Raw genomic sequence first — 23,127 nt, forward strand, 5'->3', positions numbered from 1 at the left:
AACACATCGATTTTTTTTTTAATTACTCTTCATGCTCAGGTTTTGACTATATGACCTAGAACTGATGCCTCTACCAATTCTAATGTGTAGGAAAGGCACAGTTTTTAAATATGCAGAGGAACGGACTTATGCAAATCAAGTTAAGTGCACGATATTCTAAAATCATTGTAAAGACAAAAAAATGAGAGAGACTATATTCTTTGCACTAACGATTACCTTGAGAAACATGGAAAAATGGAAGCAGGCTTCTAGATCCTTCATTACATACTCACTGCATGTGGCATGAGTAGGGAAGGTCCCCAAACAAAATGAATTCTGACTGTACAAATCATATGCTCTAAAGCAGATCCCTATTTCAATCAGAAGCTTCCTTTTTGCATGAACATATACAACTGCGGACCAATGATGGCCTCTACCTACATCCCACTCCTAGCACGGCACTTGACACAGAAAACAGGCTTCATCAGTCCATGGAATGAGGGGAGGAAAGACTATGACTCGCATCATAAAAGAGAAGAGAGAACAAATCATTTTACTTCGATCCTCTTTGTATCTACCAGCAAGACTCGGGATCTCTTGCCCGATCATATGAAGAAGAAATGTTCAAGGCCTTTCTTGCCCAACTCTCCAGAAGATTCATTGGGTTTTTCAACATCTCAACTTTGGGGGGCCTACAGAACAACCCAATTCCATGAACGAAACCAAACTGTTAAAGATTCAGGAGGGTGAAAGGGGCAGAAAAGCTAACCCTGGAAGGGGCAGCAGAGGAACAACACCCAGCACTCTGTCATGGAAATTCCTACTATGCCCAAGAGAAAATGCTCTGACTAAAAGTGAAATCACTGAAGCCAGTGGTTTCTTAAGAGTGTTTCACAGTTAACAAGTATTATGAAGGAAAATGTTGTATGGTTAAAAAAAATTGTGGAAATATCGAATTGAATCAAATAGTTTTCTTCACTCCAGAACTTCTCAGAGCCTTGAACTATGCTAATAATGTGAATCTTTTTATTTAACGTAAGACTTTTTGCTTTCTATTGAGTTAAAAGCTTAAAAAAAGGTCTTCTTTCTCCTAACAAGAAAAATGGTAGCTAAAGATTAATTTAAGCAATTTTTACAGCAATACACAAATGTTTCTACACACAGAACTAGTTTTAGAAAATAAATGTACTTTTTAATCTACTGAGTGCTCCAAAAATACCTGATTCGATGGAATACAGCACTTCAGCATTCTTCCCTTTGTCCTTGTCCAGAGCTGTAACCTGCAACACAACTGAGCCGACAGCCGCTGATTCATAAACCCGCCCTTCATAGGAGGAACTCGTGAACCAGGGGGCGTGGTCGTTTGTGTCGCTGACATTAACAACAATCCGTGCAAAGTTTCGCTTTACAGGGACATCTTGATCCCGCACCTGAAAGAATCAATAGGTTATCAGTGCTGTTGGAGGTTTCCCAGTCGTTGATTAAAGATCACTCGGAAAGACGTGAAACCCTTCAGAAAACAAACGGTGGCCAACGAATGAGCAGAAAGCCATACCATGACTGTAAGAATGTGCTGGTGGATGGCTTCATGATCAAGTGTTTCAGAAGTCGAGAGAGAGCCTGTTGCAGGGTCAAGACGAAATTTCTTGAGACTCAGTGGATCAATGCTGCTCTGCAGAGTATAGATCAGCTTGTTTTTCTCATCCTTATCCATTGCACTGATTTGCAAAATTTCTGTTTCTGGCACTGTGTCTTCAGGAATAACAACTTCATACTTTGATGTAGAAAACTGAGGACGGTGGTCATTTGTATCTATTACTTTGATGAATACCTATTAAGGACATAAAGACTCACATTACAGTAATATCCTTAACTGTGATATTTTATTATTTACCGAATCAAGGGGAAACATGAGATGCACATTGAAAAAAAAACCTTTTTTTTAGCAAAATGAAACAATGAGAAATAAAAGAAACAAAAATTTAGAATAAAAAAAATCTTTAAAATTTTCCATTGATATATTACCCAGATCTGTAAGATAATGAAGACCTTTCTAATTTCTTGAAACTAACTTTGAAGGGCAAATGTAACATCCTTCACACGCTTCTTTCTGACTGCACACTTCATTTCTCTCAGGTCTCCACAGGAGAGAGATTTCTAGAGCACTCATGTCAGGATAACACAGAATTTACTTCAGCAGGATTTACAGAAGATAATTTCCTCTATCAGATCTGAATCTGCAGCTACCAAGCAAACAAGGGGACTATGGTACTAGATAAATACCGTATTCAAATTTCTTGTTCTAATTGTCGAGACTCCAAATTCCTACCAATAAATTAGAAATGTGCTTTAAAAATCTTTACTACATTTTTACAATCACAAAACCTACATATAAATAGTAAACCCATTCATTTCCTAAAAGCACTTTAAATACACTAAAGATAAGCTCTCTTAAATACCTCAACATAGAATAACAACCTTAAAGGGGGAAAAAGCCAATATTGAAAAAAAACTCAGCTGAATTTAAAAAAGTATGTGGTTTTTTTTTTTTTTTACTTTAACGCTAAGAGGATTAATTTTCAGACGGAAAAGACGTGTGTGGAGATAAGGCATAGTGGAAATCACTACTGACTACAGAGATGGTTTATGGTTACAAACAAGAAATCTGAGCTTCGTTGGCACGTGTGGCATAAAGAGGTTCGCTAGTCCTGACGGCCCAGGAGGCCGCAGTGTCAGGAATGCACAGGTGAAGCTATTATCCACCCCGGTGCAGGCATACGAGCTGCAGGTCTTTCCATGACGATTATACCAGCGTTCTCATAAAACACGACAACATCAGTGATGGATTTGTAACATTAAACTTTATACACGTATTAAATGCATTTGCTAAACCAAAGAAAGGTTTTATGTGGAAGTTACATAAACACTTAAAACCACAGACCGTTTTTAAAGGTCGACGATGATCCACAAGCGATGGTTTTATAATTTCTCTAAGTTTAATCATTACATATTCATTTCCACCGTACATTTACATAGTACTTTTCTAATGGAGTGTTGGGTAGAGGTAGTTGATTCCTGCTCTCAAGTCAATTAGTCACAACTCGGTAGGAACAAGGAAGGTAAAAACCACCAATTCTGATATAGCGATTCAAAGGACGCACACTCACAGAGCCCTTATCCACGCAGCACGCACCCCCACGTTACCGGGGAGCAAGTACAATGAACGTACAGCAGTCCCTGCCCTCGGGAAGCTCTCAGGCTCAGCCGGTGAGGTCGTACACACTCCGAGCACAATCAGGCTGCACATATTACCAAGCGAGTTATCAAGGAAGCCTTTAGGAGTCCCGAGATGGCGAGGGACATTCTGAAAGCTTTTAAGGAGAAGGTAAGGCTTTGCTTGCATATGTCTTAGGTTGGTAATCAATATTTACTAGGATGGGGTTTGGGAGGGAGACCTTGGTCAGAGACAGGAAGGCAAGAAGTGGCATCAAACACCCTATCTCCTCGACACTAGAGAGAAGGACTTGGAACTAAGGGATGGTAAGAGGAGAAGGTGGCGTCCAGTGCGCAGAACCTGGACTCGCAGGCAGAGGCTGGAGAGCTACAGGTCGCGTAGGCCCTACCTAGCTGATCAGAGGAAATTCACCTTTACCGCCTCTTCCCAACCGGGTAGACCCCTGCGGTAGTGGGCACAGCCAGGTGAACCGCAGGGACAGAGGATGGAGACAGGGAGGGGACTGAGGTGTCCAGCAGCAAGTGCACACCAGCGCGGCTGTGACCTCACTTACCCCTCAGAGGGCCTTGTGAGGACAAAATCACTATGTCCCTTTCCCGGTGACAAATGGAAGCCAAGAGGGTTACAGCCACTTGCCCAGGGACAGGGTAAGAGGCAGAGCCAACATTCAAACCAATCGACCTGTGCATAATGCTGATGCTCAAGAGAAACAGAAGGAAACATAAAAGCAATGCTGTTTCAAAGAAGAAAAAAAAAAGCCGTAACTGGATTTGGTTAAGTAATCTTGAGATAGGAGTGAAGTGAAGCAACTTGAGTTGATACTGGTCAGATCCCAAGCAGCAAACAGCAGGACAGGAACGCAAGGAGCAGTGCTGTTTCGGCAGAGCACTGGGACCCCCCACCTCCCCCTCTGCTGCTGATGCACCGTGGCTCACGCGACAGTGCTCCCCAAACCTCCGACCTGCATGCAGCGACGTCCGCCCTGGTGCTTCCCGAGTTTTACCTACAAGCCCAAATCTACCCTGTCCTCCCGTCCCTCAGCAATCCAGTTCTCATCTCCGTGTCGCCCTCCACGTGCGTTTGCTGCTCCGTTCTCATCCCTGTTCGGATCGCCCTGTCCTGGGCCCACGTGGAAACTGAAACCTAATTACTGCCTGTCCCCTTGGTCCTGTACCTTCACAGGGGAGTCTGGGCTCTGGGACCACATCTTTGAGACTCGGACTCCCCTTTCCTGCCAGCAAATCATGAGGATATTATCAAGACTCCCTGAAAATAACTCAAAAGAAGTTTTTAGGTATAAAGGCAGCACTACAACTTAAGATATTTGTGTCCCTGGGAAGACTGCAATTTATTTCCTGGGTTTTACAGGAAATTTTAGTCAATCGACTTCACATTTCATATGAAGTTTTTAATGGTACTCGCAAAAACTGCAATTATTTGGGAAGGGGCATACTGCTACTCATTCATTTATGTCATAAGCAATAAATGCTACAGGTAAATAGATCGTCTTCATTAATGAGAATGGCTGGCACGGACGGCCACTGCTACTGCTTCTTAAGTTCCTTTTGCTGGATTTCCGCTTAGTAGATTATTTGAACTGGTCCACGTACAGTTATACTCTTTAAACCTTTCAAAATTCATCCTGTTAAGTTTATTACAACTCCATGTTTTTATTCTCATTTTCATGCTCTAAAGTTTAATTTCTATAATGAGAACGGTTACTGACAGAAATGAAATTTTAATACTGTACTAAAACTTTTACATAACAATCTCAAAATGACCCCAAAGCATGGTACATATGTCAGTTTTAAATACACTAAAAATCACAACCACGTGGAAAAAGAAGGTCTTTTTCATAACTGGCTCTGAATCATCTACTCATTTATTAATTTAAAAAAAAATCACAGACTTTTATTCTTCAGCGCAACTAAATGATGTAGCAGACGATCTCTCTGATTTGAGATTTAAATTAGTATCATCTAAAGATAAAAAATTGGAATTCGGAAGCATTTTCTCTCCTAATATTTAATTTCTTCCTTTGTCTTTTAGGACACAGCAGATATACATGTAAATCTTAGCTTCCACCATCCTAAGGTGAGCTCAACGAGGTTAGGACTGTTTCCCAGTATTCAGTTTCTTGAACAATACCTTCCACAACAAATGTTCAACAAACTCTCACAGAGCCCACACTAAGAATCAAAGAGAATTTAAGGTATAGGATTTTAACATTTAAAATTTGAAATCCCGGGCGCCTGGGTGGCTCAGTGGGTTAAGCCACTGCCTTCGGCTCAGGTCATAATCTCAGGGTCCTGGGATCGAGCCCCACATTGGGCTCTCTGCTCAGCGGGGAGCCTGCTTCCTCCTCTCTCTCTCTCTGCCTGCCTCTCTGCCTACTTGTGATGTCTGTCAAATAAATAAAATAAAAAATCTTTAAATTTGAAATCCCAATAATCTGGCCATCTCTTAAATCACCACGTAGGAACAAGTAAAGATGTTAAAGGGATTACAAGAACAATTCTATCAACCATTTTATACAACCCTCGTTAAAATAGCCAAAAGGGGAAAGAATTTAAAAAGTGATTTAGAACATGATTAATCACTTTAATGATCTTTAACGAAAAGGACTTGGACACATTCATCCTAAAGAGCGATACAATTTATTTTAATGCGGTTCAAAGTCAGTATAAAATTGAAAGATCTTGATAATCAAAAGTGGGTAGTTGTTTCTAAGTCTTCTTTCAGAATTTCCAAAACTGGTTAATTACAGTCCAAACCTACATTTTCTTTCCCTAAATACAAATCCTTGGTGTGCATCTATGTAAGCCCTATCAACACAGTAGCTGTGCTTGGGAGTCTTAGAGAACAGAATCACGTGGCCTGCGCACCCTAAAATCAGAAGGTCGTTAGCAGTTCACCTCTGACGAATGCATCATCAGTGATTCACTTACCTGTGTGAGGATAGCGGTGGTTCCGTCTGTAGCTTCAATTGTGAGGTTATAGCTTGATTTCTGTTCCGCATCAAGAGGTTTGGCAACAATGATGGTCCCAGTGCCCTTGTCCACATCAAAGTGGCTGTCGTGGTTGCCACCTAGTTTAAGTTAGGACATACAGAAAAGTATGAAAACCTCTCACTTCTTTTGTGGCTTTCTAATTCTTCATGACAGAGGGGGAAAAACCCCCACTTCTGATATACTGCTCAAGGTGATCCCAAGGAGCTTTCATTTTGGAAGACAAGAAAAGGGCCAATTAGAAAGACAGTGCCTACTAACGCAAACTTGAGCCCTAACAGTCAAGGGAAGCTACTGAGAGGAAAGCAAGAAAGCAACTCTGAAGGCGGAAAAACACTGCTAATATTGCCAATGAGTTACTTTCCATTCGCTTTTTCGGGGGTTCTGGATAGGTCTTTAATTTATATATCCCAGTAGCTATATATCAAACATCCTTTACTGAACAGAGTCAGCCATTCAAATGCTTAATTACTCAAAAAAGATTCATGACGCCTGAAGCACACTGCCCTAAAAAGTTAACTATTAAAAACAAATGTTAACTCTGAGAAAAATCACGGCAGTTAACATCAATTAGTTCTGCCTCTGATATACTTAAAAAGACATTTTCCTCATTTTTGCCAAACACAAAGCTTAATGAATCAAGTTTCTGTGCTGCTGACATCAAATGCATTCCCAGTTACGTTCTAGGTAGAACTCTTCCCACATCCACTGAACCGGAGATACTCTTATCAATGAAGTGACATGGAATGAAAATATAGTCTTAATGTCACGATGAGGTTCTACTACTAAATCTTACCAAAAAGTAAAATGACACGCACGTTAAAACAAACCAAAAAACTTCAGTGAAATCTAAAACTAAGGATGATTTTGGGATGTCTTAGAAGTCAGCATGTTGTGTGCAACTGGAATGGGTGACCATGGGCGCGCCATGAAAACAAGGGGCAATGGAAAACAGTCACTAGAAATAAAAAAGGTTTTAAAAAACGATGCTTTTCTTTTAGATCCCATAATCTAAGGCAAATTATGGGATCTCAGCAGATACCTTCTGCTGTACAGTTCGGGTCACAAGTCATCTGAAAGATGGAAAACACTTCTCTAGCGAGTGTGTCTCCTGGCACAGCCACAAAGAAGCAAGCAAGCATGGAAGGCAAGCACAGAACAAGGAAGAGCGTCAATCAGACCAGTTCCAACGGCGGTCAGCGTCACACACAGCCCAGTCAGGGCCTGGCTCATCTGGAAGTGTGACAGGAGTTAACAGGGAGCCAACAAAGACTCTGATTGTAGTTCACTGTGAAAATCCTGTTTCTTCTTTAAAACTAAAAGTGAGGGTTTCGGAGGTGTGGATGACCTCAACGATTCCATACAACGCCCGGAGCTGGGGACGCAGCCGAACCGCGTGCTGGGGGAAATGAAGGGGTGAAGCCCGCGCCGCCCACGTCGCAGCCGCCTCACATGCTGACACGACATTTCGTGGGAGGGTGGCTATGGGCTGAAAGAGGGAAGCAGGGATCCGCGGGACCAACTGGGGAGGAGTCACAACCCATACTTATGCTTTTAAAGATCCTGATGATTAATAGCACATGAAGAAATACCATTGAAAAAACAAAGATGTCAAAGTTTAAGGTGAATTTCTTTCCTATGTACAAGAGAGTAAGGGAACATGTTCTCTGTCTAAACTCAATTAAATGAAAAACAAAAAACTCAAATAGGCATATAACCTTTATTTTAGGGTCAATGAACCTCCTGAATCCTGCTTCCCACATTCCCAAAATGTGGTAAATAAAACACAGAAGGCCACAGATGGCATTCTCATTTTTAAGTTATACAATTAAATTTGTAACATTATTCCCTATAAAATACTGACATGTGACAGTCACAGTTATTTTAAGCATTCAAACCATATTCGCTAAAAATAGCAATGTGCCATATGTTATGTAACAAGAAGGAAAATTAAAAAGTTGTGCTTTTGGACCACAAACATTCAGGTTTCTAACTCCTTCATGCACTTCTGAAAACCTTATTTTAACATTAAGGGTATGGTACATGCATGGCAGCAATTTTAAACAAGTTCAGTACACGGCTAGGTGTTATAAAACCTTTTGTGATCAAAATACTGCAATTTAAGACAAATTCTCCACTTCTAAGTCTCACTTAATAATTTTAAATCCAGAGATATATACAAAAATCAGAAAACCAAAGATAGGTTCTCCTCAGTGTAACCTATGCAGGGACAATAAAACTCTGAGGAAGACTCACCAATGATGTCAAACCAAAGAGGCGTGCCAGGAGGCTCCACAGAGATCACGCCAATCATGTGAGCCACTGGATCGCTTTCCATGACAGTGAAGGAAAAAAATGGTTCTTCAAATGAAATTGGCTCCACTGATGGCTTGGGTTTGGAGATCCATTCAATATGGAGTCGAGTGGTTGATGACTTTTGGGGGCGACCATTATCAACTGCCTTAATCTATAAAATATAAGCAGAGGGGATGGAGGGAGCAAATTAGAAGTTACATCCCACAACCGAAGCACAGACTGGTTTGGTCTCAAACTGAGCCAATTTCAAACACTTCGTTTCTGTATTTGCATATTCCCCGTGTATAAGCCTTGATCAAAAAGAGTGACCTCTTCATGCCACACTCAACATACATAGTAACTGGAGTGATGGCTGATAATGGAAACCCGAAGCAAGATTTCCCGACAGGACACACACACTGAGGCCCCTTCTTGAAGAGAGAGAAAGTTTTCAGAGAAGTGACATTAAGACCAGATGAACGAAAGTATGTGAGAAATTCAAAGATGAGATCCTAACTTACTGAAAGAATATCATATTCTCCAGCTCCAGAAAACTTCTTGGATGAAACCACTCCGGTTTTGGGCTCAATAAAAAATTTGCCATGTTCGTTTCCATCTTCAATGCTGTAAGAGATTTCCGCATTGGGACCTTCATCTTTGTCTGTCGCTATAACACGATAGATGGGCTCCCGCTTGGCATTTCTTTCTCGTTCTGGTCTTTCCCGCTCTGGGAGCCTGATTTTGTAGAACTTCTGCAGGAACTGAGGTTTGTTGTCATTTTCATCAAGGATTTTCACAATCACTCTTGCAATGGTAGATTTGGGGGGAATACCGTTGTCAGTCACAGTAACCTGTTTTTGAAAGGTAAGAGATCAACAAATGTTTTTAAAATATAACTATATAAAAAGTGACCCTCTTCCTAATTAATGATAAGCCACATTTGCACAGACCTGCAGAGTTCACACACACTATGATGCACACCATGTTCTCTCCTTTGACAAGAGCCCATGAGGAGGCAAGATGATGATGTGTCCTGTTCTAAACAGGGACGGGGGAGCGACAAGGGCCCAGTAATAGGCTCTTCCCTCCCCACACCACCTCTCCCTGCACTACCGTACCTATAACATGAATGTTGCCAAAATGGGAAGCTATCAAAAACAGCTTATTTAAAAAAAAAAAAAAAAAAAAAACCCAACAACTTATTTTTATGCCAAGAAGAGATACATGAAGATTTTGCTTTTAAATAGAGTCCGGTGACAAATAACATACACTCTATGCACTTAAAAATCAAATCTCCACATATTGCATTAAAAACCTTCATTTTTAGGCCTCAACAATAAAGCAAGCTAAATCTTCAATTTAAAATATATGTGAAGGAGCATGCCTTTTAATACTAGCTGTCATCATTTTGTTCTGACTCTTTTCTTGTTCAGAAGTCCTCCACGTTTAGGACAGCAGATATAAAAACTTCCATTCAGACCCACTTATTAAGTAAGATTTTCAGTAAGAGAAATGTGAAGTAATGGTCATTCTCATTATTCATGTACTCAGCTGAGTTATAAAAAATCGGAGTCTTTTACCCCCGGAATCAAATGTCCACTTTTACTTTGCTGTGGACATTAAAAGCAATGGCCTTAGGAACAGCTATTTTTCTCTCACCACATCCTCCAAAAATAATGGTTGAAATACTAAAAATATTAAAGTATACTGAAGTTTTCTGTGGAACTGTTTTGTTAGGTTTTTTAAAAAGCTTGGTGAATATAAATCCTGTTGTTTATAGAAGCGTGAATATATCCTAATGGTACTTGCCAAGAATATTTATGGAGTTGCTTAAAGTACATGATTTACGATCCCACACTCTAAAAATAAAACAATATGTACACTTACTATTAATTTTAATCTCTCAAAACACTCCCTTTTGATCAGTTCTCATATGGTCTTTAGGGACAAGAAAAAAATCAAAGAGAAATGTAAGTGGGCACTATGTTTGTGGTAATCATACCAAAATGTTTAGGCTGGGTTTAATAATCGAAAAGCCAGTAACACAGTTTTTAACATGGGATAGGGAAAAAAAACCCTCTTCTTTAAGATAGTCAAATCAATGCCAGTGTTGGCCCTCAAATCCACCACCAAAAAAGATTACAGAAAACATACAAGGTATGTAGGTCACAAACCATTACAAAGGCTTATTTCCCATCAACATCTTCATATTATCTACAAAGTCCTAAGTATCTTGTGCTTGTTCCCATCCAGCCTTGGACTTTACTATAAAAAGGTGGCTTTGGAGGGAGGCACACGGCGGACAGGTGTCCACTGTAGTTCTAACCAGGGTGCGGCCGCAGCAGGATGTGAATGCCTGGGACCTGCCGCCCTGGAAAGCAGGCCACCTGCTTCCTTTCTTAGGGAACCACAGTCTCATTCTCAAACATTGTAGGGACTGAATCAAAATTCTGAACTCTGATCTAACAGAAGGAAAATGAATTCAAGGGAACTGTACGACCTAAGACTAACACTCAGATGTAACACATGAAGAGATTTACGAACTATAGGGAGATCTGGGGGCACAGTCAGTTAGGCATCCCACTCCTAATTTCAGCTCCGGTCACGATCTGGGGGTCCTGGGATTGAGCTCCATGTGGGGCTCGGGGCTCAGCAGGGAGTCTGCTTGAAGATTCTCTCTCCCTCCACCCCTCCCACTGTTCACATGCTCTGTCTCTCCCGCTCTTGCTCTCAAAATAAATTTTAAAAATCTTAAAAAAAATAATAATAATTACTAACTGTAATGGTGGCTGTGAAACCACATTTTCTAGACAGGATATTCACAAGATCACACACACACATTACAGAGCTATAAAAAGTATTTTCCTGACAAAGAAATTTGGGCAAGGATAAAATGAAATTAAGCAGGCAGCATTATGAATAGCGGTAATATAAAATGGGAGACATGAGTATTAATAAAAACAATCAACCACCGTTCAGGACTTTCCCAAGCACCCGCACTGGAAGAATGGAGGACTCGTGTGGGTATCTCACAGGTCAACAAGCACTCGGTCTTCCCCGGCTCCAACGACCAACACTGGCTTTAACGTGTGGTAGTGGTTACCATACGAAACCTCTACGTGTGGTAGAAACCTTTCTACGTGTGGTAGAAAGTCAACAGAGGTTACGTGTCCGCTCTGCTCAGTTTTCCTCTCCAAGAGAAACTCTCCCAACTGCCCCTTCTCAGCCTCTTCCTGACCTGGAGGCCCTGGCACCCAGCAATCGCCTGTGGCCTCCCCTCCACATGACCCTCTACCTCCTCCTCCTATCCCTGCCCCTACAAGGTGCCTACCATCCATCAGCATGCCAGTGTAGGACAAGCTGCGTTTCTTTCAGGGACTAGACATTTTAAATTACCCATGAAAACAAGAAGCCTGTCAGAAGAGATCATTTTAGAAAAGCACACATCAGTCTTTAATCTTTTATTTCAGAAATGTTTAAAAATCACAAAACGTTCTCCAGTTCAGTTTAAAATGCAAAAACAATGCAATTATTTGAGAACAACACAAAAACCAGAAACTAACCACAGTTGAACGAGATCAATTAATATCATATAAATATCCTGGAAACAGAATACTAAGGAAAAAGATGTAGAAGGCATAAAGAAAAAGTATGTCTTATGTAAATGAAAAGGCAATGTAAATACTATTGTTTCCAGTTTGTTTGCTCTGTATGTACACACAAAAATTAGAAAAGAACTTACACAGTGATCTTGTTTTGGGGAGAGAGGGATTTAAGGGGACATGAACTACACTAAAAAATGTTTCCTTTCCCCTTTTCTTTTAGTAATGACCAGAAGCTAATACAACAAAATCATAATACTTATGAATATTAATGTGAACAAGAATGCTTTCCCATATTTCCAAATCTCTTAAATAATTAAAATAAAGAAATGCTTACTTCTAATATATGTTCATCTTGCTGCTCTCGGTCTAGTTTCCTTGATGTCGTTGTGATAAGACCTATAAAATGAAAACAGTTCATTAATCCTTACGGATAAAACCAATTACAAAATACTGTCATTGAAACCACACTGAGTGTAAAAGTCTGAGCAAATCTTTGGATTCCCAAGGGAAAAAAATGATTAATCCAGGTTCAATTATTTTATTTACAAACAATATACTTTCTCATTTTAATGATTCTTCAACAGTGGATAAATGACAGAGGATGAAGAAAATGGCAAAATTGAAATCAGTTACATTTTTTTGTTTGTTCAGTGGTTTGAATAAACACTTTGTCAGTAGAGATTTTTAAAAACTAAGATGAAGTTATCCAGGATTTCAAACTCCTCTAACTGCTGCAGTGATGATTAAGAACTAACAGAAAAATCTTCCATAACTGTATTAAATAGGACCACTGGAAAATCTAATGTTGACTACGATTTATTATCTTTAAATCATTTACCCTCAGAAGTGAAGAACGGTTATAAAAGTAATGTAATTTTCCAGGAAATACTGTTCAAGTATCAATTTCCAGTGAAAGAAAAAACATAAGTGATCCTCAAAGAAACCCTATATTCTTTGTTTCTTTGATCTTTCTATCAAACTAGAAAATCTATAGTTTCAATCTCTCTCTAGAACTTTAATCAAAGTTGGCTGAACTGTCAACACACATTGGATCGTGGAAGACCATTAAAACTGATTAAATATATTCTGTACTTCACCAAACACAAAATTCCCAACCGCTAAAATATCTGCTGCGGCCTGTGCTGAATGACTCTGATGTCGATCTGAAGCTCAGGTGAAACCTTACATAGGAAGACAACTGCAAGGACCCTTCTCCTGCCCAGCTTTTTGTGTGCCCCCACCCACCACAAGGAAATACTTCAAATAATTTATATTTAAGAACAGACTTTATTGCTATTTGATTTTCCCCTATTAACCTAACTAATTTCACACAACTACCAATTAAAGGCTATTCGAAATGCTTCTCTAAAATTTGTAAGATTTGTAAATTTCATGTAATTTGAAGTGTTTTTTTTTTTTTTCTCAAATAGTTAGGAAGGATCTCAATCAACATTATCTTCCCCACAATTCAACGAAGCAATGTGCTCTTGTTAATAAGAACAAAAGACTATATTGTAGACCAGAATCGGGGGGGGGGGGTTTTTCCCAAACCATACTTCTAGATTAAAAGGGGTTCCAGGAAATGCTTTACAATGCTTAATGGTGTGAAAACGCTGCTTAATGTGGCAGGGGTTTGATTTTCATTAGTAAAAACCTTTTAAAATTAATCCCTCTTTTTTCCTATCAAAAGTCTACAGTTTCTGATTGTAATTTTACATAGTTCAAGAAGGACAGGAAATCACTGTGATTAGTCCCATCTAATGGCCCTAGTGTGCCCTTCAGAAAGTTGTTATCAGTGGTGACACTGCAAGGGCAACACCTTAGCATGGTCACAGCAGAAGAGTGTCCTGTTTCCATAGAACATAATCATTCCTTGCACGAATATCTGTTAGCAAATAAGCTTCCATAGCAAATAAATAACCCCGTTAGCAAATAACATTCGCTACTGTCCAGTTTCCTTACAGCACACCAGACAGCTCACAAAGGATTGCCTGCCTCCCTGCTGCTAACTCAACAAAGACAAAAAGCAAACCTAGGTTACTTGCGCTCTCCATGTTTCAAATTAATTCTCCTTTGTTAAAGCAAATGGAACATTAATTTCATTCGAGGACAATGAATTCTAATGTTCCTTCTACACATTTTCTTAGCCTGGTCACTGCTAGCCAGTCCTTCACCTCTTAGCTTGGACACCGCTTCTGACGCCTGCCCTGACAGGTACAGCCTGGCGCCTGCTGCGGAGTTCAGGGCTCTGAGGTTTGCTCCACCATAACAACCCCCCCAGGACTACAGGCACTCATCTCACGGTCTTCAAGAGGACAAGAGACTCTGCCCTCCTTGTCCATCTTGGTTATCCTGCTCTACTTCATTGGCCTAAAAAACATACGTAAATGTGTGAACACAAGAATTCCTTAAACCCATAAAACAGCGGCATTAAAAATAGGTATCTGAGTGACACAGATGCCTAAACTACACCTGGAAATAATGACACACAGTAAAGGCTTATACGTGTGCCAGCAGAAGACCACATATCATGCATCTGGAGACCGTGTGCCAGGCGGGCCCTGCGACAGTGGCGGACACGGAGAGACACAGGTCCCAAGTGCAGGTGAGCAGCCGGAGGCGGACAGATTCAGGTTACACCACAAGAGGGTGGGAAGAGAAAAAGAGAATGGAGGGCCAATCTTAACAGGGGCCGGCCATGTTCAGAAGCCATGAAGAAGATGAGGAAGCATTTGGCTCAAAGAAAACCATGTGTCCCACACGCCCGAGGCAGAGGATTTGAGGAAGTCCCTTCTCTAGGTACACCGAGACGCTGAAGAGAGAAGCTGCAACAAGAGTCCTCGGGGAGGCAGGAAGGAAGGAGACCAGGGAAGGGTTTCTTTTACGAAGAGGAGACTGTCCTCACATGCAGCGATGTTCTGAGTGAGCACAAAACAGGAGGGAAGATGAAGATCTAGACCCGAGCTAACCGGTACGGGAGCCACCGGCCTTGTGTGACAACTGGAAGTTAAGTTCCATATAAAGTAGCTCATGAAAACAAGACATTTCAGACTGACAAGATGACCTTTCTTTCTAGATTCACAGCACTCCTGCCGAAAGAAATCCTACCAAAAGCGCCTCAGTGCTTTCTTTTCCTAATACCACCCACTCAGGGTGCGCTGGGGGGGCTGTGCTTGGGGAGAGGGTTGGTGGCAAGAGGTGCTGCGCCCCCTAACAGAAGGAGAAAATTCATGCTTCTTGTGGAATCTACATACAAGATGAACCCTGAGCAGAAAACAGTTTCCTAATGAAGCAGGACAACGTGAGGAAAACTGCAGACAGTCCCAGGAGGTACCCTCTACCTTAGAGCAGGAGAGAAAACCCGGAGCTACCCAAATCCACCGTGGTCTGACCACACCGACTCGGCGGGGGAACTCCTTATGCATCTCCTCACGCTCACTGCCCCCGGAATCCGGTACCTCTCAGTCCTGCCAATCCTTCTGCCTGGCCTACCTGACAAACACTGTGTCAAAAGATGGACCCAAAGTGTACTTTTCCTACACACCCAGGACGTATTATTAACCCTGTATGTATTAAATAGCCTAATAAGTATATCCATTTCTTTCATTTTAAACAGTTGTGCTCATCTGTAATGTTTATTACAAAATCCCAGGAGGACATATACTTAACAGAAACAGCACGATTATAGAAACAGCAGGATACCTCAGAGCTAGAGAGAAATCTTCAAGATTATCGAGCTCAGCTGCCTGAGTCAAAGAGAAGTGAAACTGCCTCAAGGCCACCAGCAAGTCATTATCAGAGCCGGGATTAGAGCTTAGTTTTCCCGAGGCCCAGATGAGAGTGTGTGGGATTTCTTTTCCTCCCCATCACCCTATGCTGCATAATTTCCTGCACTTTGCTATTTCAAGTCTCCACAAACTCTGAACTGTGACTTACATACAGTTTAACACCACACACACACACACACACACACACACACACACACCAGCAAGAGTTAATCATTATTCATTTAGTAGGTCAAAAAAGCAAGTGAGAAAGTAAAACAGAGTGGACAAAAGCAAGAAGAAGTGTATGTAGGTGCTTGCCTTTTGTAATTCTGTGCCTTATCTTTCCTCACTATGCAGATCAATACTATTATAAATAAAGGTGAACTGAGGTAGCAACTACATTACATTCTCACCCAGTAGCAGCTACCAATTTACCCCACATATGTAGGTAAGACTAAGAAACCAACATTTCCTGTGTTTGAGGATCATTAAAAAAAAACTCTTCATAGGGGCACCTGGGTGGCTCAATGGGTTAAAACCTCTGCCTTCAGCTCAGGTCATGATCTCAGGGTCCTGGAATCAGGCCCCACATCAGGCTCTCTGCTCAGCGGGGAGCCTGCTTCCTCCTCTCTCTCTCTCCCTGCCTGCCTCTCTGCCTACTTGTGATCTCTGTCTGTCAAATAAATAAATAAAATCTTAAAAACAACAACACACAAAAAAAAACCCTCTTCATAGCTTTCCAAGGCCATATTAGAATTTAGAGGAGAATCCATGTAAGAAAAGAATGTTAGATTAACTGTTTCACTATAAAACTTTACTCTTTGACATTCCTTTACATCAATACCAAAAACCACCTCCAAACTTCCCAAAGAGATCAAATGGACGTGGCAAAGCAGGTAGCACAGAAAAGCGAGCATCAGAGGATCAGCAGGTGAGGACTGCGCGAGACAGTACGCAACGGCGGAGCTGTGTTTCGGTATCCTGTCAAGTATTCTGCGCACTGCTCTAAGAATGCAGACATGCTTAAGACAGAGTCTTGTATCCAAGAAACAGGGTGAATGCAAAGACCACATTCAGGAAACAATATGGAAGTTAGTCTAGAGTGTAGGGTTCATACAGAACACAGGGTGAGAGCTCTGTATTCCAAGAAAGCTTGAACTTGGCAGGATGATGAGACACCTATCGTCTAGCCATCTACTGTTCGGGCAGACGACCAGCGCATGGCCCAACATGCAGGTGAGGCCATCCAGGACCCGCCAGCCCCAGCGCCAGCCAGCCAGGGGACCACCACTGCATGAAAGATCCATCAAGCCTGGAGAAACCAGAACCGCCCAGCAGAATCCTCCACTCAATGTGCTTGTTTTCAAGCCACTAAATTTCTGGGACAGTTTGCTACACAGCAAGAGCCAAATCATGCATCCAATGACCTCATCTCCAATTGTTACCTGACTTACTACACGCCAAGGTATTGTGCTGGAGATTTAAGTCCATTACCTCATTTAATCCTGATGTATATAAATGGTGGTACCTGTATCATAAAAAGTAAATTCTAACACTTTTACAGGCTCAGAGAGATGAAATTGCTTACTCAAGGTCTTTCAACAAGGTGGGAGTTGGAAGTTCAATACTCCCAGGGCATCAGAGTCTGAAATGTACAGTAAGAATGAGAGAAATGTGGGGAGGGACTGAAAGATCTGGGTCTATTAAAAAACGGTCTGAAACGTCAGGGCTGCGGATATAACTAGACAACAGCCAGAGAAGGGGGGGGGGGGGATTCTGAACAGGATTAAGGTCCAACCACAATGAGAGAGCAAATACTGGTGATCAGTAATAGGAGTTTTTAGAGAAACAAAATGGGGTGGTGGGAGGGAAGAGTCTTGGTTTCAGAGGCAAAAAAGTATGGCCTTGAGTTCACCTTGCTTGGCAGGAAATTTACTTTGAACCATTTTCCAATTACTCTACTTGAGAATAAGCAGAGGAAGGGGAAAGACCAAGGAAGGGGGAGGAAAGTCTACTCACCTAATTCACATTTCCCATTACTCTGATGGTTTTCCTCTAACCCCTGCAACTGTTTTGGCTTTTGCATCCTTTTGCTCATTTTATAATAGTGCAGGAACTATAGCAACACATTGTAGAAAAACACGTGTCCAGCAGAACTTTCTGTGATAAATGCTTCAATGTGTACTGTCCACTATGACAGCCCCCCAGCATATGTGGCCATTGAGCACTGGAAATGTGGCTGAATTTTTAAGTTAACTTCAATCATTTAAATAGTCACAAGTCATTTCTGCTCTTTTAGGGAAGATCCAATTTTCAAAGGATCCCTGTCAAAACCAAAAAATGACACCTACATCCTCAAAATCTTTTTCTGTGGTTAGAATCTGAAGCAGTCTTTCAATGGCAAATATATTTGCTATCAAAATCTGCGTTCTGTAAATACCTGTCTGAAAGAGTGAAAACCAAACATGTCCAAGATTCGGACACGCTGCCGGCTCCACCACGCTCCCTTCCCTACACTGTCCCTTTCCCCCAGGCTCCTTTCTCACTGGGCTCAGGTGGGGACGAAGAAACCTGGTCCTTGCTGGTAGTTTACAACCTCACTCAAACACCTAAAAATCAAGAGCCTCTGTGATTAAAGACTTTGGGGAGGGGGAAAAAAAAATCAATATTCTACCAACCTATATTTTTGGTTTCTGATGATTTCTAAGAACTAAAAATTAACCAAGGACATGTGTGTTCATGAACAGTGATGACGTTGTCATAGGCTTATGAACTGAAAGTCACCCACTTGTTCAGTCCATTTTAAGTTATTCAACCTATTTTTTTCAGAACGTTGTCCTCCAACATGGCACTCCGAGACACACATGTAAAAGCCTAGGACAAGGCCCACGTCCTCAAAGGTGTGCAATTCATTTAAGGAAATAGCTCTCAGACCTAAAAGGTATACACAACTATTAAACTATGGTCTCGGGCGCCTGGGTGGCTCAGTGAAAGCCTCTGCTTTCAGCTCAGGTCATGATCTCAGGGTCCTGGAATCGAGCCCCACATTGGCCTCTCTGTTCAGCAGCAAGCCTGCTTCCTCCTCTCTCCCTCTCTGCCTGCCTCTATGCCTACTTGTGATCTCTGCCTGTCAAATAATAAAATCTTAAAAAGAAAAAAAAAAAAAACACTATGGTCTCATAGCTCACTTTTTAGGCAATGCTAATGGTGTGCTTTTGAGGATCCCACTCTGGGCTAAGCATTTTATAGAGGTGAATAATCACAGCAACACCACTGGGGGGGCTACTAACAGACTATCTTAAGGTATTTGAGGCTTTTGAGGGAGTAAAGTCACAAGACTAGTAAGCGGGCAAAGCAAAGATGTGACCCTAAGGCCATATGACCCCAGAGCCCAAACTCTTCTTAGCTCACACAAATAACTCTCGAATGTGTAGATCATAATTACATATTTAATATGTATAATGACCCAACCACAAAATTATTCAGTGAACACACAGGAGTTTCCTACATTATCTAGGGTTACCTCTAAGCAGCCAGTCTAGTGGATGTCCTCAAGACTCCGTATCCTTTCCACAATGGCTCTACTAATCACGATTCTATTGTGAGGAGCCCTTGACTGTAGTCATGCAATTTAGGTCTATTATTTTCAACCGTTTTCTCCACTGATTTTGCTGAAACACTTTAATATATATTCTGTTCTTTACTAAGTTTAAGAACTTTAATTGTGGCGTATTTGGTGGTAAAATAAGTATTTAGTTTAAGACTTAGGCATCTTCACTGAGGACAAGGTGATTTCTCACATGGAGTTGTTACGATCTGGAAGTGGGATTGCTACCTTTCTACTTTCAATCCCTCCCTTTGCAAGGATTGCTCCCAGGACATTCAGTGTGCTTTAATAATCAGCAACAGTCAGGACAATTACAATAAAACCATAATACCCCAGTGAGTAGGCAATAAAAACAACATCGCTCAAGCCAAGTGTCAGACAAATGTTACAAAAACTAAAAGGGTAAAATATGTATCTATGACACGTAAAATGTGTACACACCTTCATAAAAGGCTAAACCTCAAATTACTAGTGGGTGACCTCTGAGAAATGGAACGAGAGAGCCAAAGGAAGAGGAGAAGAAAAGGTACTTTCATGTTTTACGTAATACAGTTCTTTACTGGAAATCTTTTATTTTTAACAAGTACATTGTTTAAAGAAATTTAAACATGAAAATAGTTTAAAAATCAGTGTGAAAAGACGAAAGTGTTTATTGGTTGAAAACTAATCTTAGGCTGGAAGGACTTAAAGGATTTTCTTTTTAAATCTGGAGTCTCTAGCCACATATATAATAAAAAATTAAGACTTAGAAATATGACAGTAGTATATCTTTAATCATTTTTTTCAATACTACTTCTTTTCATACAGAGAGGGGAGAGGCCAGAGGGTAGAGGGACAGGGAGAATCTCAAGCGGCCTCCACACCCAGTGAGGAGCCGGATGCGTCGGGCTCAATCCCGTGACTCATGAGATCATGACCGGAGCCCAAATAGAGAGTCGGAGGCTCAAGCCACTGTGCCAACGTGCCCCTCTAACATGTTTTTTAACATTAAATTTTAAAATTTAATGAAGTATGTCACATGTTCTAAAATGTACTCGTACTGTAAAAACTACGCTTGCTAGAGCCAAGGAGTGTTTTAAAAGGAACAGGAAGCAGGCTCTCAGTTCTGGCAGAAACCTCCTAAACCATTCTGTTTGAGAGCCACACGTGAGCTAAGTCTTCTTTTTAATTAATATATAAAATATGCAATATAATATTGTATATCAGTTGTATCTTTAATATATTATTTTTCATGTTCTTTCTTCCTCCATAGTAAAACAGTGAAATACAAAAATGCCTAAATATTTTTCAGTAACCCTATTAATAACTACCTTAATGACTATAAAATGTAAAGTCCTAATTAGAAAGTTGTTTCAACTAAAAACCAAGACAGAAAAAAACCTTTTATTCTGAATAAACCGAAACAATTTCTTGCTGCATTCCACCCTCCTCACCTTTTTTAATCTTCCTCGCTGCTCTTTTAAGAGTTCATTAAACAAGCACCACAAGCCTCAGGGTACCATGAGAATAATAAGAAAAAAATGTTTCAAAAACCATTTACCCAGTAAAATATTCTTTGTCAGAAGAAAATTTACCTGTGCTTTCCCTACATTTGCCATAATGATCTTTTCCAGTTTAGCCATAATGACCTCTCATTCCTCTGACATACATTATAGGTTAAGAAAAAAAACAAAACAGTAAAATGCCTAATACCAGGAAAAATTAACATTAACTCTACAAAATAAATAGAGAAGATATGAGAGGTCAGAAGTTAAACAAAAGCATTTCAGAACTTTATGGGGTATGTATTTTAAATCCTGGGCTCCTGAATGATTTTTTTTTTCTTTTTTAAATGACCATGATGCACTACAGCCTGCTCTAAGTTCATTAAGCTACTAAAGAACTATAAGGACTAATCACACGTATGGAGCATCAGACTAACACAATTAGTGCTTACTTTCATTTTTAAAATGAAGTATTAAAGCCAGGCAAACAGTGAGACAGGGAAGCAGAAGACAATAACCGTATAATGCCACGTAGCACACGCCTGTCTCTCAGTAAACGGCTTCCCGTGGGACACTGTATCTGACAGATTTGTTCCCGACCAGCTTTAGGGAAAGGGAAATGTGGGTGCCTGGGTGGCTCAGTGAGTTAAGCATCTGTCTTTGGCTCAGATCATAATCCCAGGGTCCTGGGATTGAGTCCTGCACTGGGCTCTGTGCTCAGGGGAGTCTGCTTCTCTTTCTCCCTCCTGCTTGTGCTGTGTCTAATAAATTAAATTTAAAAAAAAAAAAAAAAGCAAAGAAAAAGAAAATGAAAATGTTCTCAGGTCAAGGCTGATGACTGCAATTTACAAAGATCCCAGCTGGAGCCCTGAGGACTACCATGCGGTAGACAGAGGGAGGGAACCTACACCAAAGACAGCATTTCTCTGTTCAAAACTTTAAAGACTCGGGGCGCCTGGGTGGCTCAGTGGTTTAAGCCTCTGCCTTCAGCTCAGGTCATGATCTCAGGGTCCTGGGATCGAGCCCCACATCGGGCTCTCTGCTCGGCGGGAGCCTGCTTCCCCCTCTCTCTCTGCCTACTTGTGATCTCTCTCTGTCTATCAAATAAATAAATAAAAATCTTTAAAAAAAAAAAAAAAACTTTAAAGACTCTCCTTCCAACAGGTGAAATGAAAATCATATGAATTCCACCATTTTTTAAATCTTCGTCAACTGTAAAGTGACTCTTAAGCAGGAACCACAGGTACCATGTGTGGTTCTAGGACTGGATATAGGAAATAAATATGGGTTGGTCCTGGCCCTCAAGCCCTAAGCCAAGACTGAATGCCCACCCAAAACAGGAAGACAAGCACTCGTGCTGACAAGGCAGAGGACTTAGAAAGACAGGCCAGGAAGCTGGGCATCGCTACCCCAGCTCCATTCTAAAAATACAGATCACCTCCCAGGCCAAGAGAGAACTTTCCATTTTTCCTAGACTTATCACTCAACATCCATCCCCCTGGAGCGTCAGACTATGAGCTCAGAGGAGGCACTCTGAAGGACCGCGCCGTCTTTATTTAGGTGGTGTTCGAAGAACATGTGTAACCGCAGCCTGTCGAGAGCCCCTCCGGCAGCTGTGGCCATCTGAGCGGCTACTGTTCATCACTGCGGTCCTGGTGCCGGCAGGATTAGGCTCAGAGCCAGAAATGGCATTCTATTCATAGGCTGTCAAGGCTGCAAAGGCCCTCGGTGCTCACTCAAGTTTTCAGAGTCCCAGGGAAAACCCTTATAAAATGAATCAAACGACCAATCTAAAGTCACACACAGGCAGTGGCTGGCTGGGAATTTATACCCTGACGTCTCTTAAGACGTCTCCAAATCTCTGCTGGCTTTAATGCTTTTACTGGCTGTTTCTCGTTGAAACCTCATGGTATTAAAACCTAAGGTAAACACAAGATCAAAAGCCCAATGCTATTCACTGGAAATTGTCCCTGACGTTCCTGTGAATGTCAGATACAGCAGAGGTAGAGAGGGAAAGAGTCCATCTCATAAGGCTCATATCACGTTGACAAAAAAGGTCCCGTAAATGGAAAATCTTAAAATACACGTCTGTAACACATGGAGAAAAATCAAACAAACAAACAAACCAGAATACCCCTTAATAAAAC

At 41.1% G+C, this 23,127-nt stretch overlaps 1 protein-coding gene across 4 annotated transcripts in view; it reads right to left on the bottom strand.

Annotated features, from left to right (window-relative positions):
- FAT1 (FAT atypical cadherin 1) overlaps positions 1-23,127 on the bottom strand; it is a 125,769-nt gene that overhangs the window by 35,172 nt on the left and 67,470 nt on the right. For all 4 annotated transcript variants that reach the window (XM_032329214.1, XM_032329212.1, XM_032329213.1 and 1 more), the window contains exons 4-9: positions 12,457-12,518; positions 9,039-9,368; positions 8,479-8,689; positions 6,163-6,302; positions 1,535-1,810; positions 1,199-1,409 (exon numbers count right to left, since the gene is read on the bottom strand). In XM_032329214.1, coding sequence (XP_032185105.1) covers positions 1,199-1,409; positions 1,535-1,810; positions 6,163-6,302; positions 8,479-8,689; positions 9,039-9,368; positions 12,457-12,518 — 1,230 coding nt within the window. The remainder of the gene's footprint in view (positions 1-1,198; positions 1,410-1,534; positions 1,811-6,162; positions 6,303-8,478; positions 8,690-9,038; positions 9,369-12,456; positions 12,519-23,127) is intronic.

Source organism: Mustela erminea, chromosome 21 (genome assembly GCF_009829155.1).
Source record: "Mustela erminea isolate mMusErm1 chromosome 21, mMusErm1.Pri, whole genome shotgun sequence".
In the NCBI taxonomy this organism is placed as follows: Eukaryota; Metazoa; Chordata; class Mammalia; order Carnivora; family Mustelidae; genus Mustela; species Mustela erminea.